Source organism: Bos indicus x Bos taurus, chromosome 19 (genome assembly GCF_003369695.1).
Source record: "Bos indicus x Bos taurus breed Angus x Brahman F1 hybrid chromosome 19, Bos_hybrid_MaternalHap_v2.0, whole genome shotgun sequence".
NCBI lineage: Eukaryota > Metazoa > Chordata > Mammalia > Artiodactyla > Bovidae > Bos > Bos indicus x Bos taurus.
This window is the reverse complement of record NC_040094.1, coordinates 41743330-41761800: the sequence shown is the minus strand read 5'-3', so window position 1 is coordinate 41761800 and position 18471 is coordinate 41743330. Positions and strand designations below refer to the sequence as shown.

Below are 18471 nucleotides of genomic sequence, written 5' to 3'. Positions count from 1 at the left end.
ATCCTCTGTTCTCTGGAGCTAGACAGCGGCCCCCGCCCCAACCCCACCACCACAAGCCCTGCATTGATGACAACTAACGAGTTGGGGAGGGAAGTACACGCATACGCTGTGAATTTCACTCTGTCTCTTGGCATCACACACGTCCATACTGAGACTCATAGAGCCCGCATAGACACACCACACAAGTGTGCACCACGTCTATACACACGATGCCTGGATACACGTATCCTGTAAAAGCCTACACTCTCACTCACACTTCGGGTATCACTTTGCCATATGCACACACACACACATTATAAATACACTTATATCACAAAGGTACATCCCAGGCTACATGGGCAGCCACCTCCCAAGCAGACCCAGCACTTTCTTGGGAGGCCCATGAAAGGACAAGGACCTCTTACCTCCCACTCCCAGGACGCAAGGGTAGAGCACCGGGAAGACGGATTGCAGACAAGGGGGAATTTAAAGAGATGCCTTAGGGAAAGAGATACTCTCCCTCCATTTGGCTTAGGGATATAAAACTTCACTGTCAGCCCACTCTTGCCTCCTCCCCCTGTATGCCTTGGCCTCGGCCCCAGAAGTAGGGGGCTCTATGAAGAGCAGCCCCCTGGCTGAAGGAGCGTTGCTTTGTTCTTTATCTCCTGCGGCAGGCAGCAGCTTGCGGTGCCTCGGGAAAACTAGACGGCTGTGGGATGCCGCCACCGAGGCAGAGCCAGAGAGATGAGGATCGCAGCCCCAGCCCCAAGATTCAGACAGCACAGGTGCCAGTGCATCGGGGCCAGGGAAACTGAGAAGCCTGGGAGCACCTCAAGAGATCAAACACATGTACACACACACACTCCACAGAAGTGAGGGGTGATGACCTCTTCTGGGACACGACCAGGAATCCAGCGGTACCTCGTGGACACACATTCTAGGGCTGGCACTGAGCGCCCACAGCCCGGTGAGCCCAGGACAGTGAGATTAAAGATAACCAACCGCACTCCCAAACCCTCAGAATCAAACCTCAGTGCAGCCCCCAGTCAAGAATCCAGGCAGTCAGAGCTGTGGAATGAATTGGAGAGCTTGTCCCCTTTCCCCAGCTTCAGGGCAGTCCCTCCCCCGACTAAATTGATAAATCAAATCCAGACACAAACCCGATCTGCCTGATGCCCTAGAAAATGCCCCCGCTTCACTCACCAACTGATCTCAGAAATAGCTTTGGCCCAGCAAGGCTGTCCCTGCTCGCTTCCTCCCTTCCGAAGCCATTACTGACCCACCAGGAGTCTGTACACAGACAGCACAGACTCTGGGGACACAGCGGCCTCCCAGGAAGAGGCTGCAGGGAAGAGGAGGGTGAACTGGCTGACCCTTTGCAGTCCTTTCACCATCTAAGACAGCTCTCCCATCCCTAGTAATTCCCTGTCTCTTAGTTGTAAATAAATCAACCAAACACCATTGTCTAGGGTTTTTTTGGTTTTGTTCTGTTTTGTTAAAAAAAAAAAAGACAAGACATCATGGCCAACTGGTAGGTACCTAAGTCTCTGTCCATCCAGTTGAGCCAAAAAATGCCCAGGGGTAGGGAAATATAGGGGAGGAAAATCCAGGGAAGGAGACATGGGGAGGAAGGCAGAGCCACAGACAGTGAGCCACTGAAGGATGGCGCCATCCTGTGACTTCCTGTCTGTGACCACAAACGGAGGAGGAAGGAGCACCCCAGATAAGTCCCTCACCTCCCAGCATGCCGATCCCTTTCTCCATCAGGCACATACATTCTTTCCTCCTACTCTGATTGCTCAGAGATGGGCCCCACCTCCCCAGCCCTCTGCAGGGCTTCCTCTGACCTCTTCCCTTCCCCAGAGCAGGGTCTCAGTTGCCAGGCAATCAAGCCAAGGTGGGCTTGCCCTTGCAGGTCCTCCCGCTGGAAGGACCTGGGGAGGAGTAAAGGGGAGCCTGGCAGGTTTCAGTGTTGGGATTGGGTCTCAGTGGGTCTCCTGCTACCCCTCAGCTTCCCTATGGTAGGGACTAGACCTTCTGTCTAGACTGAGGACAATGGTCAAGGTACATGTCTGTTTTCCTCCCCGATTATGGAACTGGGACTTCTCTTCTCCCACAGACTTGGGCTCACCTTGCAGGAGGTGGCCCCACATATCTACATCAGAGGGAGTCAAGATGAGTCCCCAGGGCTGCAAACTAGAGCTGGCATGTAGTATGTGGTCAAGAAGTGTTTATAGATGGCTGAAGGGCTGAAGGGCTGAATGGATGAATGAATCCAGGATCAATTTGGAAACATACCAGGGCTCTCCTGGGCTATCTAAGCCCATAGAGGACACCCCTAGGGTTTGGCTCACCCCAAGCACATACCCAGGCTCATTAACACACACGCACACACACATACACACAGACACACCCCGAGGGAAACTTCTGGGCCAGAGGCAAAGCCAGGACTCAGACCTAGGCTCCAGGTCAGCTCTGCAGCCTCCAGGGAAGGGGGCAGCAGGGGGCACTGAGCCCCCTGCCTGCTGACAGGCTCACTCTCGGAAGCTGTCAGCCAACTGGTGGCAGTCCAGCTCCCCCTTCGGCTCCAGGCCCCCCGGAAGCTTCACTCCCGTCTTCCGGTCCACACACCAGCACTTGCCGCGCTGCCCATCCAGGGCCGGGTGGCACTGCCAAGACAAGGGTATGAGAGGTTAGGTTCCCAGGCAGCCACCCCCAATCCCAGCCCAGCCCCCAGATCAGACAGTGGTTCCCAACTGGTCTCTGAGGGTGGAGGCTCCCTTGGGCATGAGTCCTCTGAGCTCTCTGGAGTGGAGTGAAGGTGGCCAAGAAGGAAAGGCCCAAAGAGTTTGGGAAGACAGAGCCTTGAGGAAGTTCTGTAGACACCCTGAAGGGGAGACGGGATCCACAGAGCTGAAAGGTACAGCTGAATGTGAAAGGCTAGGGCCCAGTTTGAAGTTTTTGGTTTGGGTTCTGATTGTGCTTTCGCTTGAGTTCTGACTGTGTTGAGGCTTCGAGAATAGGATTATGGTTAAGACTGTGATTATCCACATTGAAGTTAGGGTAGCATTAGGATAAGAGTTGCGGTCGAATTGGGAATTATGACTACAGTTTGAGTGGGGTGAGGCTGACAGCCCACGTCAAAAATGGAATTGGGACAGAGACAGAGGTCAAGGTCAGAACAAATAAAGCAGCTGGGCTAAATTTTGGGTCAGGCTTAGACAGGGGAGGGGGGAGGGGAGGGGTAAAGGTGTATTTCAGAATCAGGATTAGAGTTGAAGTGAAGGTTGTCTCAAGGGTCAGAACTGGCCAGATGATAAAGGATCAAGTGTCAGAATTTTCAGCAAATAAAAATGGGAAGGAAACGCATAGAACTGTATAACACACAGGGTGAGCCCTAATGTAAACTCTGGTTAATAACTAATAATCAATTTTAGTTCCCTGGCGATCCAGTGGTTAGGACTCGGCACGTTCACTGCCAGGGGTCCAGATTCAATCCTAGGTCAGCAAACTAAGATCCCAGAAGCCATGTGGCTTGGCCAAAAAAAACAAAAGGAAAAAGAAAAATCGAGACAAGGATAAAATTGGTATTGGAACGAAGGCTGGAGAAAGGTTTGGCGCTGATTTGGGGCGGGGGACCTTTCCGGTTCTCCACCATTGCACCCCACCTCATAACCTCCTCATGCCATCCTGGGGTGTGCAGACTCGGGGGCAGCCTTTCCCCTCCTAGCTAAGCCTCTTCTGGCCCAGTGGCGGTCCACTTTGTGGATTCGCCTGTAGAGCATGAAGTGGGGGAATATGTGTGTCCAAGCCCACGAGGGCTGGAGGAGATCCAGGCTTCATCCAGCACGAGGCCGCCCACTGCCCTGCCCAGATATGCCACCACCCCAGGGGAGCCCAACTCTGACAGGCCAGAGATGGAGCTGGAGCAGGTCCGCCTCACTGACCATCCCAGTTTCCTGGGGGCTTGTCAGAGGAACCCACGTTCCAAGGGTGTGAGGAGGCCTAGAGGTTTCTACATCCCTGTCTCCTCTCCCGCCCTTTCCTTCCTCTGCTCCACCCGAAGTGCTTCCCAGCTGTCAGGTCTGCCTCCCCCCAGCTTGGCTGACCCCTAGGTCCTTCGCTGACTCAGCTTGGGGGAAAAGGCATGTTGAGTTTTCTCTGCAACTCCTCAAGACCTAGCCCCTCCATTCCCAGATGACACCTCAGACATCCAGGGACAAAAGAAAACTACTCACAGGAGTGAAGGTGGAGAGGGGGAGGGGTTGGGAGGCAGAGGCTGACAGGGGTGCCAGGCCTGCCTCACAGATGGTGGCCACAGAGGCCATGGAAAGAGCCCTGGATGGGGAGGCAGGATGACTGGCCTGCCTTTAACTTGCCCTGTGACTCCGGGCTGCCCTCTGCCCCTCCCTGGGCCTCAGTCTACTCATCTGAGGGGGGAATAGGTAAAATGAACTGAGATCCTGAGTCTGAGGGTGGGGGTGGTTTGGCGAGAGCCTAAGGGGTGAGCTTGGGGCCAGGGAGCCTCCCCCTTCCTGAGACTGCCATCCCAGACATCCCAGAGCTGAGGCCGGGCCGAGCCGGCGGAGACGGAGACGCACCTGCTTGGGGTGGAAGTTGCCGTTGCGGTCGCAGTTGGGGATGGGAATGATGTAAAGGTCTTCGTGGGTGCGGCTCTGTGAGGCGGCCAGCCGCTCCAGCGCCCGGTGCAGCTCACTCTGGCAGGAGCCCTGGGGCTGGAGGAGGGGAAGATGAGACTGTTTAGCAGAAGCAGAAGAGGCAGGGGGACCAGGGCTGAGGGTCGGATCAGGACTGCAGGCTCTGAAAGGAGGGTTCAGGCCTGGTGGCCAAGCAGGCCTCCAGGGAGATGAAAGGAGGGGCTCGGGTTCAGGGGACCCTGGCGGGCAGGACAGGGGGACATTTAGGAGAGGATCTCGAGCCAGAAAGCTTCTAAAAAGGAGGGGTGTGACGTGAAGGGACCTAGTGGGGAAAGGAAATCTATGGAGAAGGACAGGAAGGGGATGATGTCTAAACAAGACGGAAGGATGAAATCATATAATTAACAACTTGTAAGACCCAGGCACGGATCCATCAGAACCACCCATCAGAAAAGACATTAGCCAGACCCTGGATCAACGTCCCAAGGCTCCCTACTATGGCCAGCCTGAACTCTCGAGTTACTGAGAAGCTCTGGGGTGAGGAATCCAGGGGAAGAGCCAAGCAACATCAGGGGGTTTGGGGCAACTGCTATTCACCAACCAGCGTGGAAGTGTCTCAGTATTTAACAGTAACTTCAGCTGTCCCCAGTGTCTAGAATTGCTGAGCCAGAAAGGAATTTCAACAGGAGGGAGGACTTTTTTCTGGGTCCTGATGATGCACACAAGGTGCACAGAGCAGACAGCCAAAGAATGCTTGCAGAACGGACACTGTTGGGATCTGGTGGTGGCGGTGGTGATGGTGGTGGTGTGTGCCTATGCATGTGCACATTTGATCAGTGGTCCTCACCACAGGCCGGGCTTCCTCTCGGGGCGCCCCGATGACCTTCATCTTGCCCCCACTGGTGCTCCGGTCTCGAATTTTGGCCAAGTGCTTCTGCAGGCACTTGCGGTCGTGGGCGCTGCAGGGGCTGAAGCTGTTGTTGGGGTGGTCGCCCTCGTCCTTGTCTGCAGTCAGGCAAGATGGGGAGAGGTCAGTGCTTATAAAGGGCAAGACAGCAGAGCAACCCGACTTCCCATCTGCATTCTCCTCCTTGGGAAGTCTCCAGCCTGGTGCTGGAAGAACCAGGGGAGGAGCAGGGGGTCTGGGGTAGGAAGAAATGAAAGCAGCACCTTGGTTTCCTCCCCGCTCCCCTGGATCTTCTCAGGAGAATATTCCTCTTGGAGACCTTGATTTTTCCTTCACTCCACCCAGTCCAGTCCTCAGATGAGTCACCAGCTGCAGCCGCCCAAACAGCAGGAGGGTCCCCTGGGCCTTGCAGGGAGGTCTGAGGCAGGCCAAGGGCCCCACATTCATGTCCCCTTCCATTCAGCTCTCCCTACCATCCCCCTTCTCCGTCTGCTCTTTCTTCCTGTCTCCTTTCCTGCTCCTTTCAGCATCTGGCTGAGCCAGCCAGGGGTTCCCCAGGGCTGTCAGTTCTGCTGACCCTCTTCCAAATGGCCAGAATCAAAGTTTCCATGAGTGATGAGAAACGTGGCCCAAAAGCTCTCTCCATTGGCTGGAGAGGAGAAGTGGGAGTGGGTGTGTGTGCTTGCATGTGAAAAGTGTGTGCGTGTGTGTGTGTGGGAGAGACACTGTGTGGCCCTCAGGACCAAAAGAACACCCTTGCACATTCCTGCAGCTCCCCACCCCACCACTCCAAAGTCTCCCATCCTTAGATTTCAGACCTCATCCAAAGTGCATATCAGCTGCCCAGAGCCAGGGCGCTTGGGATCTGGAGATGGGGGTGGGCTGGACCACCACCCTCTCCCTGGGATCTCTTAAAGGCTCTATCTGAACTCAAGAAAAAAACCCATCCAGAAGTCCCAGAACTGTAACCTCTGCTACTCCATCCTGGCAGCCAAAACCAGAACGCGGAGCTGAGCTGGAGGAAGAGGTCTCAAGATCTCTCTGCACATCAGAGCCACCTCTGAAATGCTCAGGCTTGGCAGCTTGCTGCCGGCTCGAGTGCAAAGCCCCTGCCAGCATTCCAGATGTTGGCAGCCGGACAGAAGGTTACATCTGGTTTGCGTCAGGATTTTTTTTTTTTTCCTGAGGAGTTAGCAGGTTCCTCCATGCATGGCAGCAGTCCCAGAGCTGCCTTGGGGTCAAATTGTATTTTTCTGCTCAGCCAAAGTTAGTTGGGGGGGTGGGGGTTAGTTCTCTTCTTATTCTCCTAGTTCTGGGGGTGTGGGGGGGTGAAGCACATAGATAAAGAGAAGCCAGACATGGAGGAATCTAGACCCCCAAAAAGTCTGTGTCAAGATTCCACACCAAAGGTTATTTATAAAGTTGAGTCACCAAGGATGGGAAAAGGTTTTGTCACGGGTGCAGGGCTGGCTTAGAGAAAAGAACCAGAGGGAAGGAATAAATGGAGCAGAGAGATATAATCCTTCCTTCTACGTATTTAACATCTCAAGAAGGACAGTCTGTTGGGGACTTCTGTCCCAAAAGATGACAACAAGTTTCCAAAGGTCAACCAAGGAGAAACCTTGAAGACAAAGACCAACAAAGACTTCCCAGCTGGTGTGGGCAGCAGCAGAAGGGACTGGTCAATTTCAGAAGACCAGGATTGTGCAAAGGGGCCCATAAGAAGTCAGACTCCAAGCCCTCAGCCAGGAACCAGAGAGAAGATCTGAGATCCAGGCTCCTCCCTGAAGACCCTCCCAAGGAACTTTCTGGCCAAGGAGGCCCAGGCTGGCCAGTGACCCCCCCACACACACCACTCTCATCTTGCACAAAGCCACAAGACTTGTGGGTGGACTCAGCTTCGCGGGGGTTTAGGCTGGAGCTGACGATCAGAAAGAAAGGAAATAGAAGACAGGAAAAAATTGAAACCAAATCTTGGAACCACAGGGGCTAAGCTGAGCTGGGAACAAAGGGGCCACCGCTCTACCTGGAAAGGCTGGAAGAATCCCAGGGGTCATTTGCCACAACCCAAGAGTACCTCGACGGCCCCCTTTGACCTGGAGACATTTCGCTGTCTTTCCTTTGAGTTTGCTCTCTTTTCATGACCATAAAAGAAAGCACAGTTGTGCACAGTGACACTTGTGCCTCTTGATAAGTGGCCAGATGTTCTTTAGGTTCCCTAGGAAGAGTTTTTCTAATGCAGGGGGCTGCCTCAGGAGGTAGAGAGTTCTCTGACCTGGAGGTGGGGCGAGTCAGGGTGGCAGAGGCCTCAAGGACCTGGAAAGATCTGCAGTAGAGGTCTGACTGCTTTCCAACATTGTGTTCCCATGAGTCGAAGTTCACACAGACACTCAGGGGATTATTAAAGGATATTTGGAATGTTTATCCCCTAACTTAAGAAGCACCATTAAGGAGAACAACTGGGTCCGCTCACTGAACCCTGGGGCTGCGTGAGGCATAGGGTGAGCTTGGAACATAGCTCTTGTTTTGTGTTGGCAGGCCCACATCACATGGGAGGGAGGGGGACGTTATCTGGGGAAAGCTGAGCCGGCTGCCTGCCTGGCCTCCCCCTCCTTGGTTCCCCACTGCCCAGCACACTTAGCCGTTTAGAGTAGAACCCAGCAGACGGGGACAGTGGCTCCATACTGCCTCTTGCAGGGACATGGGTACACAGCATGTCCCTATCAGCACAGACAGAGGCAGGGATTCAAGGATCACAAACACACACAAACAATCACGTGTCCAGACACACACTGGTCCACACGTGCACACCCACATGCACCCTGGCACCCTGACCCTGCCCTGGGCAGAACACACTGACTATCCCGGCAGTTGACTTTCCACTTAATCTGTAACTTTACATTGTCCAGCCTTGTTTCACTGGCAGACTGAGTCCCCACCCCAGGATCCACCCCAGGCACTAGGTTTAGGAGGGCAAAGTTCGTAGCCTTGAGTCTCTAAAAAAAAAAAAAAGTTCATCTTCCCACCTCTACAACCTGCTAAATGCTTGCTACTTACTTCTCTGTTCACCCAGGAGGTCAGTCACATCGTGCTGCTCACCTAGGTGGTGCTTCTGGAAAAACCACGATCCTGGTGGGTTTCCCTCTGAGCAGGAGCCAGGGTCAGACCTTCCCCCTCACTTCCCCAACAAAGGTCAGAATCCCTACGTCTGAAAGGTCTGTTTGGGAGGTGGGGCTTCCCAGGTAGGCTGGGTCACCTCATCTGGCCCTGCTGGAGTAGGCCAGTGACGTCCCACCACAGGGTAAACATGGTCTCTGCTCCAGCCACAGAGGAAGGGCAGGCACCCAGAGAAAGAAGAGGCTCCACAGCTTTGGCACCAGTGGCTGCAAAGTTCATGGTCAAAGCTAGAGGATTTCCTCTTTCTTGCTGCCCAATTTCATCCCCATGATTTCTCCTCCACTCCAGCCCACACCCAGCTCAAGATGCCTAGGGTGAGGCTCTGAGGTAGGTGGGCCCAGCCACCTAGACATGAGCTGGAGGGTCACCCACCTGCCCTGCAAGAAAGGCCTGGACTCTCACTGGAGAAGCCAAGATCCCCCGGCCAGGTACCAGGCCTTTCTCTGAGGTCTGGTTAAAGTGGGGGCGCCCCCCTCACCCTCATGCCATGGCTGCTGGCCTCAAAGTGTCAGATAAGGACAGCTGGCCCCTCCACCCTACCCCCTCCCTCCACTCCTCTGCATGTCTCTCAGCTTTGCTCACTTGCCCCATTGCTCCCTAAAGCCCTAGCATCATGGGAGAAGCTAAGCTTCAACTTAAATCTATTTGGTTTTCTGTTCATCACCAAGCTCTCATTGCTCCAACATTGAGCTCTTACTCCATGCCAGATGCCCCAAGCCTACAAGTTGGGTCCTGTTGTCCCCTCTTTTTACACATGAGGAAATGAAGCAGAATGGCTGGAGGAAAGGAGAAGAACATATCTCTGCAGCTCCTATGTCTTTAAATGGAAAGGCTCCTGATACCCAAAGCACCAATAATTCTGACTTTGCCAAAACTGAAGAAAAAATGTTAAGCAGGCATGCTCCTCCTTCCCCCCTCCCCCAAGGCACAGAATTTCTGGGAAGGCCCTGTTCCCATGACGTGACTGGATTCCCAGTATTGAAGTAGAGGGGACAATATTTGCTGTGTCGACTAAAAATTAACCCAGCCTGCATGTTCCCTAACGCTGTCCCAGAGGGACCCAGGGCACAGCTTTGGATCACCCCAGTCCAAACACTGATCTTCCCACCATCCCCCCCCCCCAGATTCCACAAGTCAAGGGTCAGTACTCTGAATCAGGATCGTGAATTTCTGAGGCAGGTGTCCCCACTCCGCCCTCACCACTAGTGGCCTGGCTCAAAAAGCTGGGACAGGGGGTCATGGCACAGGATGGAGGCAGGGGAGCATGGAGAGGGATGTGGGGAGACCTGCCCCCCTGAGCAAAGAGTCAGCCTCTGGACCACAGCAGACCAAGGGGAGGCTGCCCTCCCCCAGTCACCTGCTGAAGCTCAGCCCCAAGAGGAAGAGGCAGGAAGAAAAGTTCAACTGATACCTCTGCCAAAACCCAGGCAAGAAAGTTAAAGCCTTGGGACATAACAGGGACAGTGGCGTATTGACAGTGGAAGGCTCAGGAGGACAGCAGGGAGAGGGACCAAGCTCTGGCCTCCAGATCTCACCAGACACCCTGCAGGGTTGCCACACAACCCTAGGGGGCGCCTTTCACATGGTGTGGTATGGCCTGGGCTGGGGCAGGGGTACTTCTGGGATGACTGGGAGGTAAAAAGTCAAGGACACAGCTTACTGAGTGGGGACCTAGTGCCCCAGGGTCCCCTCACCTCCCCTTTCCCTCTCCCGATTTCTGCCTGCCCTGCAAGGATGGAGGCCAAGGCAAGGAGGGAAGGAGGAGAGGGGTTGAGAGACCCGGGCCCTATAATCTAAAGCGGACCTAAAGCTGCCTGTCGAGGCCGGTGGATATGATGTCCACAGGGCACTCACAATCTGTTCACGCCATGCCTCCCCAAATCTTCTAGGGGAACAGTTTTCTGCACTACGGGATGGGCTGTTCCTACCTAGCCAGGAAAGAAGGGGCTAAGAGCTCTTCTCTTCAGCCTCAGGTTCAAGTTGGTGAGAGAGGAGAAGCTCACCAGCCTAATCTGTGGCCAGATACCCGCTGGCGGGTGGAGGATGAAGATGCAAAGGGAAAGTGGACCTGTTGTACCCAGGGAGCCCAAGAGCTCAGCCCTCACTCCCAGTATGGTCTAGCACCAGAGCCCTCCTCCCCGCTGGCACTGGCATCTGTACCCCAGGATCAGCGACTTACACCCCAAGACTCCCCCCCCACAGCTTCCCAGATGTGCTGGGTGCCAGGCTGGCATTTCTCCTAGAATGTTTTCTGCTGACCTATCTCTCGCTGCCCAGGAGCAGGAAGGGCAGAGAGGCCCGAGGCCCAGACCCCTGGGGTCCACCTCCTTCCTGTTTTCCCTGCATCCTGCTCTCCTCTGGCTAACAAGCTGCAGAGGATTGAGGAAGTGGAGCGGCCTGGGACCCAGGGCAGGAAGCTTGGGGCCGCACTCCCAGCATCCGGACTGCAACAATGGAAGCTTCAAGCACCAGGAAAAGAGACAGACACTGACAGAGGCACCGGGAGAGCAAAACAGAGTCAGAGAGGGAACAAGAAACAGAGGCAGAGGGAGAGAAAGGCAGACAGAGGTTCCAAAAGTAACAGAGAAAGACAGGAACAGAGACAGAGAGAGAAATGGTGACAGAGACGAGAGAAAGGGCAACAGAAAGAGACTGAGATGAAAGTGAGCGAAGCAGAGCAACAAAAACAGGAAAAGGAATAAGATAAGGAGAAAGAAGCTGATAACGGACAGGAGATAGTGATGAAAGGAGAATTTGAGAATGTTGTTAGTGAAACTAGAGGTTGAGAGATGCAGCAGGAAAGAACAAAAGAACAAGAGGAAGAAGGAGAGAGACTGAGAAAGGTTATTAGAAGAAACTGAAAGTCTCACCGAGATATAGGAAAAGAGAAAGTGTAAGAATGAGGGCCTTCTAAATCTCTCTGGAGAGGGCCTTCTAAACTTCTCTCTCTCTCGATCTCTCTCTCCCCACCCCCGCCACCCCAACCGTCCATCCCTGCTCCCTATCCCGTTAGGTTTCTGCAGCTCTGGGCTGAGAACCAAGACTTGCTTCTCTTCTGCCACCTCAGATGGCACCTGCCAGGAGCAAGAAGCAGGGTGCCTGTGTACCAGGGCAGGAGGAGAACCCTGTCTTCCCAATACCTCTAAAAAAGCTAGGTGAGCTGGCCTGGGACTTTGGGGAAGGGCTACTCTGATGCCCCCTCACCATCAAAACCTCTCTAATTTGCATGTCCTGCTCCATCCCACGTCAATGTCAAAAGTCCAAGCCCGGGGTTCTCAGACTCCTGGGGCTTCAAGCTGAGTCCAGAGCGAGGGAAGGTCACTGGATCAGGAACTGAAAGTCTCCAGGCCACCATCCCCATCCCCCAGGTATCTGGCCCCTCACTTGCAGGCTGCGGCTGCTGGCTGGACCAGGTCACTTAACTTTCCACCCTTACAGCAGCATCCAGGACTACCATTGAGACTCTCTTCCCAAATAGGTACCCTTCAGATGGAGCAATGGCACAGAATCCTCCTCCGTGATGGTGGCAACAGGCTGCCCAGGGACTTGATAGCAGTTTCCTTGGCTGACCCTGTCCCATGCCAGTTGGGCCCTGCCACGTACCTGTCTTCTGCTCAACTCACAGAGGATTTTCAAGAGCCTTCCGGGCCAACCCGAATGGGAAAGGGGGCTTCTAAGAGGGCAGGACCCCAGGGAGGGCATGCAAGGGCAGGGGCACCTTACCAGAGGGCTGCAGGCTTTCCTGGATGGCCTCGATCTCTGCCAGCTCCATGCACACGCCTTGTCCGTGCACCAGCGTGTGCAGGGGCTTCTCCACGCCCCGGGGCGGGTAGCAGCGCAGGCCGGAGCCGCAGCGGGGGGTGTACACCCCACAGGGCATCCCTTTGCCCAGGGCGCAAGTGGCGCAACAGCCGCAGCCCGGCTCTCGCACCAGCTCCTCACAGCCCACGGGGGGGCGGCAGCGCGCCAGCTTCTCCTCGGAGCAGGGCGGGCAGTGGATGGCTTCGTCGCCCAGGCTCGGCCCGGGCCCGGCGGCCAGCAGCAGCGCGGCCACGAGGCAGAGGGACAGCATGACCGAACGGGGACGGGGCGCGGGCTGGCAGCGGGAGACACACAGGGGCAGCGCCCGGCGCGCCTGGAGGACCCGACTCGGAGGACGCGGGGACACGCGGTGGCCCCCGCTGGCGGACAAGGACGGAGCCGAGGAAGTTAGCAAGCTGGCCGGAGGGGAGAGAGCCTGGCCGCCGAGGCGCTGCGCCGCATCCTCGGCCCGGCCCAGGCGGCGGGCGGTTGGGGGGCAGGGGGCTGAGCGGCTGCCCGGGACCGGCTCCCCCGGACTTTATACGGGCCCCTGGCCACACCCCCAGCGCCGTCCCAGTGGTGGGGGAGGGGCAGGGGAGAGGGAGACGGAGAGGCGGCTGTTAGGGGGAGGGGGCGCTGTCCTAAGTCGCCGCCGCCGCTGCAACATCTGAAAGTCCTTTTCTGCCGCAGGAGGAAGCGGCGCAGTTTGGAAGCCACGGCAGGGGCCGAGAGCGCTTCCGAACTGGGGCCCCGGGGGGCAGCGAAGGGTGAGGAAAAGCGAAGGCGCTGCTCCTCGGTTCCCCCACCCCCGACCTTGGAGGATTCTCCCCCGGACCCCTGAGATGGCCTGCGGTCCCACACGCTGAGAGCGCGACGACCTCCTGGCCCCAACTCCCGAGTCCGAGATTAAGTCTCCCTGGCCGGAGAGAGTCCTTTCCACCCCACTCAAGGGCTTCTCGTCTCAGCCGCTGGAGAACTGGTCCGGGGAGGAGGGGAAAAGGGGCCCAGAAGGTTCTGACGGCCCTAAGAAGTTAATGGGCTCTCTCCTCACTTGCCTCTTCCAACCTGCTCCGGCCCCCAGCCTCCTCGGCGGCTCATTGGAGGCCCTGTCCCGTCTGGCTTACCCAGGATGAAGTCAACAGAACTCCCACCTGGAGAGGGAGATGCCCAGACGCTTGCTCCTTCCTGGATGTTTGCTTCTACTGCCCCAAATTGGCTGAGGAGATTGCCACTCTCAAAGGCAAAGTGTGCATTGCACAACTCCAGGGGGCACCATTTCTCTTGTAGTCATTGTAGACTTGTATAGCTGTTGTGACTGTCTTCCAGCAGATGGCACTCAATGGTTTTGAGAACAGGGGTGCCTTTTCTAATTCACCCAGCAGTGCTATTTGGGCTAGTGTCAGGGTTGGCTGGGCCTCTGTGAGATCCTGTTGGTGCGTGTATGCGCCTTGCCTCAATCCTGCAGGGTTAGGAGGGGTTCTAGAGTAGTATTTGGAGCAGGGACTCCTTTCCTAGATGGTCTCTCGGGTCCTCCCTCCCCACCCTCCCCCAAAGTTTCTGCTATCCTGGACCTGATTTCAGGGTAAGGGCTCCTGTCCAGGCATAATTGGTGACCTGCTGTGGATTTTTCTGGCTTGGCCTAGAAAGCTGCAGGGTAGCCAAGCTGAAGTGTAGATCAGAGACCCTCTTCCTGATTCCTCCTCCAGGACAGAGGTCCTTCAGTTTCACAGGGATTGGGCCATCTTTTACCTTCTGCAAGTGCAGACTGTCCAGGTGAGAGGAGGGAGGCAGAGGGGCTAGAAGCTGACCCCCACAGGGACAGAACCAAAAGTTGCAAACTGACGGCACCTACTGGCAGAACTGCAGAAGGACTGGAGAGTCACTGCTGGGGACACAATTTCGGGATGCTCCGCGGACATCTCACAGACGACTGGGGTCTCTTCTTCCCCATCTGTCTTGGCCCAAAGGGGGCCAGGCTCCTCCATTCCTGGGGGAAGCCTGGCCTATCCCCGATTCAGAAAACTTCCCCCAGCTCTCCCAACTCCTTCATCATCATGGGACCCAGTTCTGCCACCAACTCACTGTATGAACTTGGACACCACCCCTTAGAGCTCGAACATCCCTAACTAGAGTGGAGGTAGATCATCTCCACCTCGCCTACCTCTTAAAGCTCCTGTGAGAATAAACCGGGACCAGGAAGAATAGTTCTGATTGCAATGCTGGACCTGTCTCCTGGATAGCAAACCTGGGAGGGATAATGGTGCTGGGACAGAAGGAAGGAGGGCAGAAGAGGCTGAGCTGAAGCCAAGAGAAGTGCCAGGGGATGAAGCATGAGTGCCGTGAGTGTCGGAAATCTGGACAGTTTTCCAGGTGAGACATGTCCACACCTCTACCCCAGCAGCTCCCCCCGCCCCAAGTCTATCCTCAGCCTTACCCCCATCGCTATCTGGGATAATTCCTAGGAGGCAGGAAAACAGATATGAGAGCTCTTCCAAGCACCTTCCCATCATACATGCAACCCACCTTTACTGAACACCTACTGTGTGCAGGCTTTGTGCTAATACAGGGTATCCAGACACGGCTGAGACCACTGCCCACCCTCAGGGAGCTCACTGCCTAGTGAGGGGAGACAGACATATGAATAAAATAAGGGCAAGTGCCCTGGGAGTGTCTATATGGGGCATGGTGGGGACCCAGATGCACAAATGGTCAGTTCTACATCCAGGTCAAGGAAAGACTTCATGGAGGAAGTGACTCTTGAACCAACGGTCTTCCATCCATGCTAAAGGGATAAACACAGGTATTAGCATCAGGGGGACTTTCCAGGTGGCGCTAGTGGTAAAGAATCCACCTACCAATGTAGGAGACACAGATTTGATCCCTGGGTCGGTAAGAGCCCCTGGAGGAGAAAATGGCAACCTACGCCATTATTCTTGCCTGGAAAAATCCCATGGACAAAGGAGCCTGGTGGGCTACAGCCCTCGGGGTCTCAGAGTCAGACACAATTGAGCACACACACATTAGCATCAGGCTGACCTGGATTCTATCCCGGTTTTGTCACCAGTAACTGAAACAAGATACTCTCTGCATTTCACAGTTTCACAGAAAGAAGGGTAGGGAGGGAAGAGATTGAAAAGTGGCCCAGCACACATATGCTCCTCACCTCCCCTGCTAGAAACTAACTTCTCCACCTGGCTGGACATTCCCTGGTGGTAGAAACTGGTTCTCCTCCCCTAGATTAGAAGTTCCCAGAGGACTGGCTTGGGTGTCCCCTTCCCCTGTAGCCTGCTGGTATCCGGGAGAGGCTGTATGTAAAAGACATGGGATTTGGAGTTACCAGACCTGGGTTTGAGTTGCAGCACAGCCAACAAAGAGCTTTGTTATACTTGAAACTAACATAACATTGTAAATTAACTATACTTCAGTTTTTACAAAAAGAGTTTTGTGACCTTGGACATACACTTAATGTCTTGAAGGGTTATTTTCATCCTCTGTTTAAAAAAAAAAAAGGAGAGAGATAATAGTTGGGCATCCCCACAGTTTTGTTGTTGTTGTTTAATCACTAAGTCATGTCTGACTCTGCGATCCCATGGACTGTAGCCTGCCAGGCTCCTCTGTCCATGGGATTTCTCAGGCAAAAATACTGGAACGGGTTACCATTTCCTTCTCTAGGAAATCTTACTGACCCAGGGATGGAAACTGCATCTCCTGCATGGGCAGGAGGATTCTTTACCGCTGAGCCACCCCAAAGCAAGGTTGCAAGAAAAAGTGAGATCATGGACAAGAAAGGGCTTTGAGGAATGAAAAGCAGATGCTGTGTGTGGGTTTCCTCCACCTCACTGCTGCCTCTGAGGACTGGGAGACCCCAGAGACAGAAACCCAGTTCTCCTTCCCTGCAGTCTTTCCCAGCCCAGAGCTCTACCAGAAAAAAGAAAACTCCTCTTCCCCTCAGCATCCTTGTCCGTCCCTCACCTCCTGGGAGCTGGGGGGTGGGGGTCAGGAAGAGACTCCTAGTGGACAGGTGGAAAGCCTCACTCTCTTCAGCCTCTTCCATCCCACCCCCTCACCAGCTTGTTGCTTAGAAAGAATCTCACTGTGTAGCTCATTGGTCTAGGGGTGTGATTCTCACTTAGGGTACAAGAGGTCCCGGGGTCAAATCCAGGATGATCCCCCCGCTTCTTGGGCTTCCCTGGTGGCTCAAATGGTAAAGAATCTGCCTGCAATACGGGAGACCCAAGTTCTATCCCTGGGTCAGGAAGATCCCCTGGAGAAGGGAATAGCAACCCACTCCAGTATTCTTGCCTGAAGAATTCCATAGACGGAGGAGCCTGGTGGGCTACAGTCTATGGGGTCAAAAAGAGTCGGATGTGGCTGAGCAACTAACACTTTCACAACTCCCTTGTTAGCTCAGTTTCAAATTTCTATTGTACGGCTCCAGCTAGGCTTCTTAGAGAATCAGTAAGAAAGAGAGCTCTGTTCCCAGGGGAAAGAAACAGTCCTGCCCTCAGGGAACACCCACTCTGCTGGCTTGCCCTTGGGAGCAGCTCATAGGAGTAGGGTAGAATATACATCCATATATATATATATATATATATATATACATATACATATATATATACACACACACACATACACATCCTATATATAGGATGGAATATACATAAAAATGAACGTTAACATTTAATGAGCATAGACCATATGCTAGACATGTTCTAAGTGCTTTACTATGTCCCTTTCACGACAACCTCATGAAGTAGTCCCTATCATGATTCCTTTTTAAAATGGTGAAAGTGAAGTACAGAGAGGCATGTGACTTACTCAAGGTCACACAGCAAGTAAGTGGAAGATCTGGCTCCAGAGTCTATATGATTAATCCCTATGTTTTACAGCCTTCCAAAACAGCTGTCAGAAGCATTCTAAGCAAATTTCAAGAGCAAAAAGCTATGGTACAGAGTCCAAGCTAGGTGCATGGGATCAGAGCAGAGGTGGCATTGCCATGAGAAGGAGACTGACCCATAACTCTGGCTTCCTAGCCCCTCCCTGGCTGCCCCAGACTGTCCACTGTGCACACACCGAATAGGGAGCTCAGTCTCCCTCCATATTGGCTGATGTCTGGGTCCCAGATATGACATCCTCTGTGGTCACCCCAGGCATGGGCTGAGCAACGGTGCCCGAGTGCAGCTGCCTCCTTGACTACCAGGGCCCCACACTTGGACAGACCAGATCAGGAGAGCGAGGATCTCCAAAAAGACATTACAGTGAAGAGGGAGGTCTGGTCCAGAGGACAGAGCCTGGGTTCTTCCCACAGGACATGCGGCTCCAGAAGTGAACACCCAGGCAGGGAGCGGAAGGGGAAAGGAGAACCCATGTGGCCCTGGGCTGCCCAGAATCTGGTTTCATGTCTCCAGTTCATCCAGCTCTACCACCTGCCAGTTCTGTGGCACTTCCCCTTCCTCAGCTTCAGCTTTACCATCTGTAAAATAGGGGAGGGGAACTCATGGAATTGTGAAGCCCCTTCCAAACTGGAGTCATCTAGGAATCTAGAACCTCTGGAGTGCTTTTACGTGGTCCTAGGCCCAAAGCTGGCGTGGCCTCCAACCCTCCAAACAGAGTGCACACTGTTTCCAGGCCAACTGGCACCAGCAGAGTCTCTCTCTCATGGCTCAAGAAGCCTGCCCGGCAGAGGAGCCAAGTGAGTGATGTTGGGCTTTAAGAGAGCACTGTCACTACCCTGAAAGGTGAGGAGGCTCACCCAAGGGCACACAGCTAGGAAGTAATCCAGCCAAGACTTAAGCCAGATATCATGACTGTCTGCTGCAGACTTACCCCCCTGCACCATGTTGCTTCTGCTGTCAGAGCATCTCTGGTAAGCCATGGGCTCAGGACTCAAGGGAGGCAGAGATGGGGGAGCAAAAGCAGGTGCTACCCAGGAGAATCTAGCAGAGGACA

At 54.4% G+C, this 18471-nt stretch overlaps 1 protein-coding gene across 1 annotated transcript; it reads right to left on the bottom strand.

The window, feature by feature from the left end:
* Positions 1-1440: 1440 nt before the first annotated feature.
* On the bottom strand, positions 1441-13095 carry IGFBP4 (insulin like growth factor binding protein 4). The gene is made up of 4 exons (XM_027516872.1): positions 12445-13095; positions 5485-5642; positions 4581-4715; positions 1441-2648 (listed from the first exon to the last, which is right to left on the bottom strand). The coding sequence occupies exons 1-4, from the start codon at positions 12791-12793 to the stop codon at positions 2514-2516; spliced, it is 777 nt and encodes a 258-aa protein (XP_027372673.1). The 5' UTR covers positions 12794-13095; the 3' UTR covers positions 1441-2513.
* Positions 13096-18471: the final 5376 nt, after the last annotated feature.

What these genes read in the sequence shown, in the direction of transcription:
- IGFBP4 (XM_027516872.1), bottom strand. Translation starts at nt 12,793, where the DNA reads ATGCTGTCCCTCTGCCTCGTGGCCGCGCTGCTGCTGGCCGCCGGGCCC. An exon ending in GAGAGGAAGCCCGGCCTGTG is followed by an intron (nt 4,716 to 5,484) that starts GTGAGGACCACT and finishes CCCCTCCTCCAG; the next exon opens with CCCCAGGGCTCCTGCCAGAG. An exon ending in GCAACTTCCACCCCAAGCAG is followed by an intron (nt 2,649 to 4,580) that starts GTGCGTCTCCGT and finishes TTGTCTTGGCAG; the next exon opens with TGCCACCCGGCCCTGGATGG.